This window comes from Aulonocara sp. 'chitande type north' Nkhata Bay, linkage group LG20 (assembly GCF_057382095.1).
Source record: "Aulonocara sp. 'chitande type north' Nkhata Bay isolate Kocher_YH1m ecotype deep benthic linkage group LG20, A_spYH_male_GT1.1, whole genome shotgun sequence".
NCBI lineage: Eukaryota > Metazoa > Chordata > Actinopteri > Cichliformes > Cichlidae > Aulonocara > Aulonocara sp. 'chitande type north' Nkhata Bay.
The window spans coordinates 23,247,103-23,262,089 of NC_141363.1; the positions used below are offsets into that span (position 1 = coordinate 23,247,103).

General features: G+C 40.6%; 1 protein-coding gene across 1 annotated transcript in view; it reads left to right on the plus strand.

Moving 5' to 3' along the window:
- The first annotated feature begins 2,804 nt into the window (after nucleotides 1-2,804).
- Nucleotides 2,805-14,987, plus strand: part of cables2b (Cdk5 and Abl enzyme substrate 2b) — a 49,708-nt gene continuing 37,525 nt past the window's right edge. Inside the window, exon 1 of the mRNA XM_086278855.1 lies at nucleotides 2,805-3,465. Coding sequence (XP_086134981.1) covers nucleotides 2,858-3,465 — 608 coding nt within the window. The 5' untranslated portion in view covers nucleotides 2,805-2,857. The remainder of the gene's footprint in view (nucleotides 3,466-14,987) is intronic.

Below are 14,987 nucleotides of genomic sequence, written 5' to 3' on the forward strand. Positions count from 1 at the left end.
CGCACGCACACACACACACACACACACACACACACACACACACACGCACGCACGCACACACACACACACACACACACACAAAATCCCTCTTCCAGTGTCATATGAAAAACACTGGGTAATCCTGGGTTCGTGTTTTCCTAACTATAGATGAGTCCCTCAAATCCAAAAGATGTGTTTAAGTTTTTGTTAGTAACCAAATTTGCTAAATTGGCTTAAAAAAAGGATTTCGTGTTAAATTATTAATTTAAAGGCCCAATTTATTATTAGTTTTTGAAACAGCTGTTTTATCTGTTTGTCTTATTTAAACTAAATATGTGCCACTTTGATGATATTGCATTATTAAAAAAAACTATCAAGCTATCAAGACAGGCTTTAGAAACAACTGCTGAACTTTATTTCCAAAATACGTGTGTACTGTGTGAAGAAATATCAACATTAAAGTTAGATTTCAAAGTTACTTTTATGTCATCCACACATTTACGGACACACTTTGGTTAAATTCCCTCCACCAGATGCTTTTAGTAGCCATCAACAAGATTCTGGAATAATTCCAGCTTTATATTTAAACACTCTTCCTGACAGACTTTATTTAAATTGGTTGGTTTGGTGGATTTTAAAATTTGGAAATTTAAAATAGGGCTGAATTCTGGGATTTGCGAGCTTAATGATAGCCTGCTTTATCCATACAGTTTTGATGTGTGTCAGGGATCATTGTCCTGTTACAACACCCAACAGTGTCCATGTTTTCACTGTCTAACTAACTAATCGGAGGTGAAGTTGCATATTTTGGAGGACGTTGTCATGCTTTTTTATTATTTCATCCTTTTTGTGCAGCGCATCAGTGACATTGGCGGCTAAACAGCTGACATCTGGTAGAGTGTTCTGAGGTTTGAAAGTCTCACCCTGACTCCTCTAAACATCCCTCGTGTCATTGTGGCCAAATATTTCCATATTTGTCTCATCTGACCATAAAATCTTTCTCCAGAGAACATTTGGCTTGTCCATGCGGGTAGCTGAAAATCTGGGTTACCTCTAAGCATCTGATGGTGACAGTTTATGTCTTCTTTCAGACCTCTGCAAATTGGTGACACATCTGAATATGTTGTATTTTGTGTACTTGTTGAAACTGATGATCTGCAGTTGTTTATGAATGGCTTAAAAAGACCTTCAAACGTATATACAGCTACAATTCTGTTAGATCTTCACTGAGCAAATGTTATAATAATAATAATTTATCTTAAATTGCTGTATGGATGAAAATAAAATGTAGCTTAAAAGGGTTGATATTTATTTTAGATTTTACTTTAAAAATGCAGGAAGGTGATCTGGTGGCTCTAGTTTGCTGCTGCAGGAGTTGTGCTGTATAATTTTGAGCCACTTGTCCCTTAGAAGGAAGGTACTCTGTAAATCAATGCAAAACTGTTCACCTTTATGATGAAAGATATCTGTCCTGATGTGGTCCATTCCAGGATAACAGTGTCTCGATCTATATGGAATGAGCCATCACAGAATGGTTGACAAGAAAGAAAAGGATGTGAATTGTCTGCTAAGACCTTCATTGTAATCATATCTCAACCCAGCTGAAGACCTAAGGAAGATTTTGAACATATTACACAAAACTCACCACCAGCATCTCGACTTTTACATTGTTTTATTTCCATTAGTCCTAAGAATGCAAAGAGAATCAATTCCAAGACCAACTGAAGCACTCGTGGCACACATTACACGCCCTATCATAAATAAACTTACAGCATATTTTGGTCTTTGTTACAAGCCCTAATGTGAAGCTTTAGAGTTTCGGATAATTGTTTTTGTACATAACATGATATCATGCAATTGCAACAAGAATTTCCAGTGAAATGGAGCTGAGTTAAAATGACATCAGCTTTGGATCTCCATCCTGTTATTGTTCTAACTCAGCTGGAAGGTCGGTTGCAGTTCATCGGTTGCTCTGCAGATGTAGGGGATCAGGAGGGTTAGTGTACGATGACAAACTCCAAGCCTGTGAGGATTACAGTGTCCTGTGCCCTACAGGTTATATTTAGCAGGGTACCAGTCATGCTTCACAGTGTGGTTGTCCTGCCACACCGACCAAGTTCACTTAGCCCAGTGGTGGTGTCACTGCAGGGATCAGTGCAAAGAAAATCCACTGAGGTTTCATAACAAAGTGCCAACAGCCAATCAAAGCTGCAGTCAGGCAACGCTGCAATGACAGCTCAGTTAGTGCCTCAGCAGCCCTCATACTGTGCGGTGATGTGTAGAAGAATTACATAGATAGTGCAGGAAATAGTGATGTTACCTAAAAGAAAAGGAGCAAGGACAAAAAAGAGAGGGGAGATATTAAACTCAGGAAATTAAAACAACATCCTGCTTTTAATTGTACAAATATTTGTTGGGTTTCTTTGGATTGTAACAAGGGTTACGGATGTATTTTTTATTTTATAGGTTATTTAACATGAACAAAGCAGAATTTACAATTAATTAATGTAGATTAATTAGTCTCAAATAAAGATTTGATCATTGCAAATAAACCTTAAGAAGTAATGTAATTACTTTTGGAACTTTTTTAACCCAGCATGTAGAGCTAATGTCTCTAAAAAATGCCATTTCTATTGTTATTATTGTTGTTTTGCAGTTGTACATCAAGCCTTTTATGGTCAGTACAGTCACATTATTAACCAACAGTATGTTGTTGTTTACAGCGTGCCTCAAAACGTCATTACGTATTCCCCCAGCTGGACCAATGAGAGCACAGGAGGGCGTAAAGCGGTCTGGCGCCGGGTAAAAGGGATTTGACAGTAGCAGGTTTCTAGCTGATCCTTCAGTTGACTTCCTCAGTGGGGCCGAGACAGAGACGATGGCGGCGGCTGCCTGCAGCCAGCACACCGCTGTCACTACCGCCACCGTTAGTGGCAAAAAACCGCATGCTAACAGAGAACATAGCCGGAGGAACCGTGAGAACTCTCGACGGAGACAAGCGGCTCTTTTGTTTCTCAGTAACATCTCCCTGGACGGCCGGCCAGTCCAGAGTAATTCCGCTGAAAATCAAGGAACCCGCCACCACAAACACAACGACTCGGAGGGAGCAGACTCCAGCTCTGCGGCGGGGGCTGCAGCCGGTTTGTGTCCGGATACCGGCAACAGTAGTAGCTACGGGACATTCTCTAATGTACCAGCTTCCGTAAGCAGCGGGACAGTCACTCATTCCGCGGCACCGAGAACGGGACTCACCACCGTGCCGCCGATTCTCGTCCTGCCGTCGGACACGGACTTCAACGATGTGGGGAGCACCGAGGTGTTGCTGGAGTGTCGCAGAGGCTCGTTTCCTTCCTCCGGGAACAGTAACCTACTCTCGGCGTCCCCTTCCAACACCAGCCTGCTGCCGTCGCCGGTGGGACCGCGGAAGTCGTCCACTTTGCTGTCGGTTCAAAGCTGTAACTCGGTGTCCTCAGAGCCGCGACAAAGGTGAGATATATACGGCGGCGTTTCTGTTCTCTAATCGGGTGAGCGGTGCCATCTGAGCCTGGCTTTCAAGCTTGAATTTGCATGTTTGTCGTCGGTATTCCCCTTTAAACAACACCTGAAAGTTAACAGGGAGACCAGCTCGGCAGGTAGACTGTAGCCGGAGTAGTTTAGTTTGACTTTGACTCGAAACAGTCTTTCTTGTTCACAAACTGAAGCACCGACATTTCATGCTGAATGTGAGCTGGTGATCCCAGAGTTGATGTGTGAGTTCAGCTACTTTTGCTCCGGTCCACTCACTCCTCAGACATTTAAGGACGTTTTAGGACGTGTCAGCGGTCACGATGCAACAAATTCACGGTTAGTGTTGCTGCCTGGAGGTAACCGTGAACTCAGAGCAAGAGCTTGTGTAGTACAGGACTCATAGCAGTTGAATTTGGGACGCAAACTACTGAAAACCCAATACCACCAGCATTTAATGACATCAGACTCACGCTTGCATTTTTTCATTTAGTGGCGTAATATCCTTTCCTAGAAGAAACAAGACATGTGGTGACAGTGTTGTTTATGTCTTTAACTAGGTTGCATTGCGTGGGAAACGGCTGGCATTTAAAAACGAGCTTTTGTTCTTATTTTGTTTCCTATTTTTTGTTTCTGTCTAATTTAGTTTCAGTTAGTTACCGGAGTAACAGTGTGAGGTTTTGTCTTTTTAACTATTCCAACATAGGTGTAGCAAACTCTTGACTCACTCTCATGCAGACATCCCAGTTAGGGTACCCAAGAGCCTGCAACACAGATAATAAACAAAACAAATTGAAAGTTGATAACCTATAAAATAAAACCTATACCTAAAAAAGACCTATAAACAAAATGTGTTTTAAGAAGCGATTTAAAGAAGGTTCCTGACTTCTTGACCCTTATCTCCCCGGGCAGTTAGTTAAAAGCCAAAGGGTCCTGATGAAAAAAAGCAGGGTCACCTTTAGATTTAAGTCTGGACTTTGGAGCTGTAAGGGTTGCACTGCAGTGTAGCCTGGGCCTAGACCCAGATCTGTGGTTTAAATGGGAAGGGCAAAATCTTAAAATCAATTCTAAAATGTGCAGGAAGCCAAGACTTGAGTGATGTGATGTTTGCTAAAACCAGGAAAAAGCTGCACTGCTGCGTTCTGAACTAATCAAAGTCATGAGAGTAACCTGTTCAAGGTGTTATAATCAAACCTCGAGGTCTTAGTGTGAAAGTACTGTTTTTATTCTCAAGATCGTCGTTGTTTATGTGTTGTTCACCAGGTTTATGGGCAGGTTTATCTGGGTTTTTTTTCTCCCTTGAGAAGGTTATGTTTTTGGTAGGGTTTGTGTGTATGTTTTTCAGTCTGTAAACATGGCTCGAAAAGTATTGATTGAATTCTGATAAAACTTTGTAGAGGTGCAGAGTGGGGCCATATCAGCAGTCCTTTAATATTTGTCTTCAAAATCAGCTTAAACTGGCAGAAAATGGACAGGAAGCTTTATAACTTAGAAACTATCATTCTTACACTTGTGGTGTTTATACAGTACTTTCTGAATGTTGAAAATAAAGATTTACAACATCATGTCACATTTGACCTCTGACCTCAACTTCAAGGATAAAATTTCTCTGAAGGTCAAAGTGATGATGATAATGATACTGTAGCTATTTAAAGTGACAATAAGTTTTAAGACTGACAAGAACATGTTGGCTCGGGATTTGTTTTGAGTCTAGTTGAATAATTTTATTATGACATTGTTATGTACACTACAGTAACATGTATTTAGATGGTTATAAGCTAACAATTTGAGTACTTGTATAATTAGGGCTGGGTATCGTCACTGATTTCTAGAATCGATTCGATCCACGATTTGATTTGATTCTATTCAAATCGGTAAAATTTTGCCTCAGACAGTCAGAAATATTATAATTCAGATAACGCATCAACATTTCCATATTTTTTGTCTATAAAAAGAAAGCTGACACTTGTGAGACTTTATCCAAGGTGTGAGCATCACAGCAGATGTCTTTGTGTCAAAGTAGCTGAGGATAAAAACAGAAAAACATGAAGGTGATTTTCCTGGCCTGCGATTTTATACAAATATTCTGCAGTAGATCAAAAACGAAAGAAAACCATGAATCACCTCATGAACATTACCTGATGCTGCTGAAGTGAAGCAGAGAAGAGTTACAGAGGTTTTATTAGAGACACAGCTGAGCGTTTTGCATAATTTACATAAGTTTAAATTTGTTCAGTAGCCTATTGAACGGCAGAAATGAGGCTTTCTTGTCGGACGTAGGCAAAGGAAAAAACAGCGTCCGACAGCGCTGTAAACAACGGTAGACTTGCGCGTAATAAGCAAGCGAATAATGCAGAAAACAGATTTTTAGACGGGAAACTGTCCTTGAAGTACACACACAGAGAGACAGCGCGCTTTGCATGAAGTGTGATTTTTATCATGCTGGAAGCAAAACAGCAAAAGTCAGAGGGAATTCATATTGGAGAGAAGTAAAACCTGCAGCTTCAGAATCAGCGCAAAAATTACGTAAACACAAGGCACGGACCCGCCGATGGATCAGAATCAGCGAGCTGTCAGCTTTCAGCCCCGACCGTGTCCGTGCCGTCGGGTGAGAAAGGCGACATCTCAATGATTTGATGCGTCGGCGGGTCCGCGCTTTGTGTTTACGTCTTTGTGCAGAATCCGTGTTCCTGCTCTCATTTACTGTTTTAGCTGTTTGTAGGGCTGCCACGATTTGTTGACTAGTCACGATTACGTCGACTATCAAAATCGTCGACGACTGATTTAATAGTCGACGTGTCGTTTGAAGCTTTGTAAGATCACAAAAGACGCAGGAATAATAGCAGGATTTAAGAGTGTAATAACGGACTGAAACAGAAGATGGCAGCACAGCATGTACAAGGATGCCAGCTGCCGTTAAACCCCGAAGAAGAAGAAGCAGCTGTGTCCCAGAATTCATAGCGCGGCCCAGCTTAGTTTCCAACAATGGCGGTAGCTAGTTAGTTTTAATATTACTCTTATTATTCTTTCTGGGTCACAAAATAAACGTTTAACATATTTTCAGGCGAGAATGTAGCTGTGTAAACCTCAAATATCGGCTCAGTTTATCAGGACACCACATATTTTCAAAAGCGCTCCGACGTTTTCGGAGACGTCTGTTACCCACTAGCTCGATAGCTAGCCGGGGGCTAGGTCACTAGCGCCGTGAGAACACCGGACTCCCGGCAAATTGTTTTCAAACTCACCGCTGTCTTTCGCGACTCAGGTTAAATATATATGAGTCACTTAGATAAATTAAAAATGTTGTTGTTTGGCTTTTTTTTTTTGTATTTTATTTGTTCCTGAGTAAATCGGTTTGGCTGAGATTAAAGTTATAGTTTTTACACAGCTGAATAAACGTCAAGCAGACAGCTGATTATCAGAAGTGTGAGATGCTGGAGAATATACTCCGGTGTCCTGTTATATTTTAGATAGCAAGGAGTTTATTAAACTTTACCGAAACAATCTGCAAATTTCATTAAAATTGAATAAACTATCATCTTGTCTTTATTTTTAGTTAGCACCTTAAAAGCTTAAAGCTGTAAGCTAATGATAGTTATATAAGAGCAGATGCTGCTGGTGCAATAAGCTGTAGTTTTACGTCCAGTGGATGATGATCTGATTAGTCGACTAATCGCATAAACAATCGGTGACTAGTCGACTATCAAAATAATCGTTTGTGGCAGCCCTAGCTGTTTGGTGGTTGTTGAAATTTTGTGAGGTTTAACCTGAGGGCAAAATAAATGTATATTTAAAAATCGATTCAAGATTTTAATGAATCGATATCACGTTATCCAAGCTAGAATCGATTTTAATCAATAATCAAAACCCACCCCTATGTATAATGTATCTGAATAATTATTTTTTGGAAAACAGGCCAAATAAAAATAGCCTAAACTTTGCCCTTATTTTTACTGCACAATAAACTTCTTAAAGTACATTTTAAAAAGAACAACAAAAACAAAATGAATCTATACAAAGTACAAAACTATGTCCTTAAAATTAAATCGCGTATTAAGAGTGCGTGAATCAAATATGACCTAAGATTGAACCTTGTGGTACACCATAGGTGAACAAACTGTAGAAGATAAATTACTTGCATTGAGAAAGTTTATTTCTCAATAAGTTTATTATTTGGTTTCATTGACATAAAATGAAACCAAATAAGTGCACTTTCCTCATGCATGTTTTAAGTTGATCTACTACTTGAAAAGAATGAAGAGAGTCGTGGTTAGCTTCAAGAGGACCTGCATTGTGTAACGCGCTAAAGCATAATTACCAACAATTTTCTTCATGTGTTGGCAAATTTTACTCTATTAGCAAAGCCTAAAGCTAAAGTAAGATCCTTTATACACTACCGGTTAGAACACCCCAATTTTCTAGTTATTTATTGCAATTCAAGTCATTCAAGTCCAATGAATACCTTGAAATGGTACAATGATAAGCTGTGAAATGCCAGAGGTTAAAAAAGGTAAGGTTACACAAAACTGAAAAATAATGTACATTTCAGAATTATACACAAAGGCCTTTTTCAGGAACCACAAAATGGGTTTACTTAGTCCCTAAGGACCCCAAAGCCCTTTACACTGCATTCAGTCATTGGCAAGCTACATTGACAGAGCCGAGGCTGCCGGACACTGGCACCACCAGGCCCCCTGACCACCACCAGTAAGCAAACATGGGGTATCTTGCCCAAGGATATTTGGCATGTAGACTGGAGGAGCCTGGGATCGAACCACCGACCTTCCGGTGAGTAGGTGACCCGCTCTACCACCTGAGCTACAGCTACCCAAAAGATAACCAGGCTAGACCAGAACTACCCCAGGAAGAAGGAGCAATATCTGCCAAAGGTGACACATCAAAGTAGACACATTGGACTACTTTGATGTGTGAAAGCTGTAGAATATATTTTGGTCTATAAATTGATTCCATGAGTTCTTTTTTAACTCCAATTGCTTATTTGTGTTATGCTTTTTTCAGAGTGCAATGACACATTAAACTGCATAATTTTCAATAAAAACTGGAAAAATTGGGGTGTTCCAAAATCTTTGACTGGTAATGTACTCTTTATTTTGTTTTATTAGTTGGGTTTTATTTCTTTTTAGAGTTTTAATTTTAAATGTGTACTTTTTTTTGTTTTTCACTTGGCTTTTATTTTTCAACCCTGGCTCGTTTTAGTTGACTCTGATGACTGTGGTAGCCAGCTGTAGAAGCCAGCGGCTTTGTAGGCAGGATATGAACCCAGAAACGGTTAAAACCACCAACAGACGTGCCGAAGACGAGCTGCCTTCTGTACCACAGTAACCCCCAGTCGGTTTCAGTGAGGTGTTTACTGCTCTACTTATGTTTCTCTTCCTGAAAGAGGGGGGAATTCAGACATGCCTACAAAAACAGATGGAAATGGGCTGGATAAAAAGAAAGTTGCAGCAGCAATGAAAGTGAGAGATGAATTTCTTAACATAAAGCCTGTGTGTGTTTTTTATTTAGTTATTTAATTTTTTCTTGAGTGACAGGGAGTTTGTGTGTTTATGATGCATTCTCACCTGGCAGCGGTTCATACACGCTGATCCTGCGTGAGTGCTGATGGATGGATCAGCATCGTCATCATGTTGGCAGCGCTTCAGACCCAGAGAATGCCAGCCACGCAGCGATAAACACCGCTTAACCTATTTACACCTAACAACAGGCTGGGAAATTACCAGCAGATAACAGCTCATCAGTCAGACTGCTGCACCAGCCTTCAGCTGCAGCTCCTGTTGTGTGAGGATTTGATTAATTTACTGTGATGATGCACTTACAGTGTTTTATTATTTTTCCCAGCAAGTGGGCTGCCAATAATATTAATGAGTAAAATTTACACACCTAATATTGGTCTGTGATGTCAAGAGTGTGCGATGTGAGGATAAACTTCATTTGATTTGATTTGACCACATTATTATCATTTTTGATGGTCATGAAGTGTGAGGAAGTAAACAAAGGATCAAATAAAACCACGGACAGGAGGATAGAAAGATAGTTTGAAGTGCCACAATTCCAATTTTTATTTTATGTCTCATATTTTCAAGCTCTCTTTGAGGCCTTTCAACCTTTGCTTTCGTCTGCAACCTTTAGCTGCATTCGTAGAACAGTGCCCCCTAACAGTGCAACAAAGCACTTAGCTTGTTACTGTAACCATGTCTTTAAATTAGTGCAGTAATCATTTATTAATGCTGAAACACTTTCTACACTCGGGCTGAAGCGCTGCTCACTCGCTCGCTGCAGCAGGAACCCAGTTCCCCATGTAAGTCATTAAACTTTGATCCGATTCCCACCAATAATCCACTCGCTGGTTTAGGAGGGAAACTGTTCTGCAGATTTGGGGCTCAAAGAGCTGCTGAACACATAACAAATGTTGAGTTTCCTGTGTTCATTGGTTGCTGGGCCTGGTTTTAAACACACTGTTCTTCTCACCTAGACTCTTCCTGGTGTGATGAAGTTGGCCATCATCAGACATGACCATCAGTCGCACTCTGTTTAGCCTTGAGGTTCAGTGTGTGTGAAGTGCTGCCAGCCAGCTAGCCAACCACTTCATTTGCCTGCTGAGTGAACAAACTGTGAAACTGACACTCTGTTACAGAGTAAGGACACTTAGCTGTTAGCTAACACACTTTCACTGCTGCTGTTTTGATACACCTTCACTCTGTTCAAGGAGCTTTTTGATATTTGATATCTGGAGGAACTTAAGCATCTTTCTTTCTTTCCGACAGTGGGTTTCCAGTCATGTGTGCATGATATTGAAGACTAGTTTTAACAGGCTTTCATGCATGGTTGGTGGGGCTGTGTATCACTGCTTGCTCATGGTTTGATCCATATCTTTCACACATGATGCATATGCACAGGCCATATTTTCGGCACCTGTTTTGTGTTAACCAGTAAAACGACAGCTTGACCTTCCCACTCAGCTCTCTCTTCACCAAAACACAATGGTAATACATCCACATCTCTGCAGACGCTGCTGCAGTCACTTTTTCCTGTCCTCTGCTTGTGAACGGCGGCCCGGAGATTCTTCGTAAACACACTTTTCTGCTTAAGAGCCATGACCTTAGACTTGGAGGTGCTTATTGTAATGTTTGCAGATCAGCTGGTTACAGCAAAGTGGAGTTATCTGGCAGTGCACTCACTTGCACTTTTGCTTTTCTCAAACTGTCTGCTCCCACAGCTAATTTCATGTGACTGCCTGTCACTGTTGCTTTTCCCTCCGTTTTGCCGGTGTCTCCATTGCAAGTAAGTGGCAAGGTTTGTTATACTCCCACTGTACTTGGTAGTATGCAGTTTATCACGCTGCAGTTGTTATATCAACAGCCGTTTGCCTGTTTTTGGTCAGGAAATGGTGAATAACAAACACAAACAGAACCGATTTATGATGTCTATATATGTAGTGGTTGCTTTGTGATGTGCAATACATGCAATATACTTATTTTTATGTGGAAACTAAGGGTTTCAGGGGGGAAATAAAATACACAGAAAAAAATTAACATTGGGTCAGCAGTGGGCAATATCTTGAGATCATACGACGGCCCTTTAGGGCAGAATTCCACTTCATTGTATCTCAAATCTCTCCAAAAATTGAGTTAAAATGATGTCACACATGGTTAGTTTTGCATTAATAATTACTACTCACACGGCTCCAGTTTTACTCATTTTATCAGGCTTTTACGTTTTTGGCACACTTACTCAGTTGCGGTGCAATAAATCGACACAATTGGAGACGTGCTTTGTGTAAGCCTTTTTAATGCTTGTGGTCTGCTTGTTTCTGGTTCAGCCGGTGTCCCTGTTCTGGTCTGGATGTTTGTATATTCTTCTAATTTCTGGATACAAACCATGTCTTTTCAGCCTAAAGGGCCCGTCTTGCATTGTTTTCACTCTGATTCGATTGTGAAATTTCTGATCAGAAATCAGCACCATGCTGGTTTCTGTTTACGAAATAAATGGCAAAATCAGGATGTGAACTGCATCCAGTGTGTGAACGTATTGTGGTTTTGATCCATGTAATTATGGATCAGATCAGTCAACCCTACTTGATGCTCTCCTCGTGGACTTTCTCTGTTCTTGTAGCTGTAATTTTGCAGTATTATGAAAATGCTGGTTGCTCTTTTATGAGCGTATGACAGATGCATGAATAAATGCATGTACGTGATATTTTGAAATTGGATGCATCCATCATTTGTTGAATAATACTGTTGAATTTACTGCACAACAGAGCACAAAAACAGTTCAGCTGACATCCAGCTTCTTAGTTTTGATTATATTACATAATGACTTTATGTTTGAGCTCAAAAATGAAACAAGATAATTCAGTTCAGAAGGCATAAAAGATTTTTTTCTTTTACAGTTTTATTGCTGCTTTTTTTTGAATTTAGGACAGTGTGAAGTTTCAACTGAACTAAACCAAAACATTTATTAGGACACAGTCTGAAAGGGCGTAAAGCATGTAATGACATAATCTAATTCATGATTAAATTTAACCGAGCTTTAATCTAAACCTTAGGTTTTACATTTCTTTATATCGCTCTCCAGCTGTCCTGGAAGAATTTCTCTGTCTGAGGGAGAAAAAAGGAGCAGAGACTTACAGAGCACCGACTGAGCAAAGTCACCAAAGGGTTTTTGTAGGTAATTTAAAGTGAGCGTGTCAGCCTACTCAGAATTTTGTGCTGCTGAGGAGCATTAAAAACGAGGTGATGGTGCTTTTTCGTAGGGTGCTGGAGTATCCTGTCTGTGCGAGTTTGGCTGGGTGTCAGTTATGTTGTGTGGGTGCATGCGTTTGTGTATCTAAAGGCCTGTCACAGTAATTATATTATCAGCACACTGCGTGATATTTGGATATGACCTCAACCATTTTCCCTTTGATAGCAGATCTACATAATAACAAGTGCAAAGACTTTTATGTTCCACCTTTTAACTATTGGCTCATTTTGCATGGAAAGGTGCTTTTGTCACTTCGGGACTGGTTATGATTTTCTTCTGCATTTTTCCACAAGATTCAAAAGTACTCCACCAATTCAGTGTTGTACTTCTACAGCAGACTCATAATTAAAAAAAAAAAAAAAAAAAAACAGGATACACCTTACACACTTGTGTCTATTAAGTTGATGTTGCACTGATGAGGAGTTGCTACCAAATCCTTAAACTCAACTGTCAGAATCAGCCTTCGTGTTGTACTTTTCAGCCCTCAGCTGTAATAGTCTGATGATATTGTCTCCACCCCTCCCTGATCTCAAGGTCAAGGTCACAAGGTCTTGTCTTTTTCAGTCTTCTTGTACCTGCTGATCTGGGTTTGCTTTGCAGACAGCCACTAATTAAGTTGAGTCAAGCCGTGTTGACAGTAATCAGCCTGTGTGTGAACTTTGCAGGATTAATCACACCTGTGAGCAGTCTCATCAGTGCACGCTGCTTTTCTAGGTTACTTAACAGGATCTTGGCTGTCCTCAATTCATAGATATGAGAATTTAATAGTGATACTACAATCCAAAGGAAATATGTTGATGTCTGTGTGCCTTATCGCCTCAGCTAAATATAGAGGGGAATACCCTGCATATCTATACGTGCTGTGGGCAAATGTCAATGCTTATATCTGATTGTGACTCCTGCGCTGACTCTGTTTTTAAGTACAGCCACCGTTGACATCATACTTGGTTAGTAAGTCCCATTTTGAAGCTTCAAGCTGAGTTGTTTCCATCCAGCTGTTTGACAGCAGAGCAAGGGCCAGATGTGACTGAGAAGTCCATAAATGCTGCATGTTTGTGGCTTACTGAATTGTCAGTCGCACGCTGAGACACACTCGGCTTCATTCTCCTCCTTTCTGACTTGAATTCAATTAAAGTATTGAAGGACTGTTGTGGTGAAGAGAGAGCTGAGCCGGAAAGCAAAGCTCAGGTTTGAGTTGATCTACATTTTAACCCTCACCTATGGTCGTGAACTCTGGGTCGTGGCTGACAGAACAAGGCTGTGGATGCAAGCAGCTGACATGAGTTTCCTCTGTAACGTGGCCTTCGAGAGAAGAACTCAAACATGCGGAGCGAGCTCGGTGGAGGAGATGAAGTTGTTTGGACATCTGATCAAGGAGGCATCCTGATCTATACTAAGCCATTAAAATGCATAATCTTACATTTGCCCTAAATGTCTTTTTCTTTTAGTGCACAGTGTAGGTCTAACATCAAGAAAAAACATGTTTGTGCCAAACGCAGTATTTTTTAGCCTTAGCAAAACACACCTGAGGACTTTTAGTTTTCTTTTTTCCTCCAAGACTGACGCAGCAGATCAGTTTTTGTGCCAGGGGAAACACTAAATCTCTCCTGACCTACCTATTAGGCAGCCACTCAGTCAGGCCTCTTTGGCTGAACTTCCCCTGGAGGTTCAGGTGTTCCCTGAATGACTTCATAGAGTCACTGACATCTAATTCAGACTGACTAAAGAGGGTGGTTCCTTGTTTAAATGGAGATTTTCCACTTGTGACATCAGGCTGAAAAGACTCGCTGAGCTCATTTGCATGGATATGTTTTAGGATCTTTGCATCAGTGTTCATTAAACAGTCTTTTACTGCCAGGAGTTTGTAAGCAGTTACTGGCTGAGAAAACTGGAATAAAGCAGAGGAAGAGCAACTGAAGGTCAACACTAATCTTCTCAGTGGAACCGGATGAAAGAGTGAAGTGGTGTTCACACAAGCGCTGTTTTACAGAAGAAGCTGTGATCTGGGTGTAATTAGCAGGACATTCGTGTTAATTTAATCGCATCCTTTTAAACCAGATCATTACCTTTTACTGGCTGTGAGACACCATCATAGATCCAGCATCACTTTAATGATGTAAAATACCAGGAACAACAGTCCTTCAATGATTAATGTGCATTTTATGACCTCAGAATTGAAAGGAGGCACTTAAATCTCTGAACATCCCAACAGTCGCCAAATAAGTGCGGCTTTAAAATGGACCAATCAAACGTTTCTCTTCTGATACTGGTACAGATTCCTTTGCTTTAGTTTGCTCCCGATACTGAGTAAGAGTTTGATACCAGTGTTGGTGTTCTTGCTTTTATGTGCAAGACATCAAGGTCTTTATTCTACTTTTCATTTGTCTCATGAGAACATTTGAATGCTGCCATTTATGGGTACCCACTCAAGGAAGTGGGTTGGATGAGGCACAGACAAAGAGGAGATAACGTTAATGTTACCCTGACTACAATAAAAGCTGCCTAGCATGTGTTTGGCCACACATTATGAAAATGAGAAAGCGGGGGTGAGGCATTTAGTCATGTCAGCTCACTTGTCCAAACTTTGCGGTTAAACCTACTCTAAACAAACAAACAGCAGATAAGACACACCTCCAAACTGTTGAGTCTTTGCTATTAGCTTCCTCCAGGCCGCTGCTGCTGAAGCGTGGTGTAGTAAAGACAGAAAAATATAACATTTAATTGAATCCATCGGCCCATTA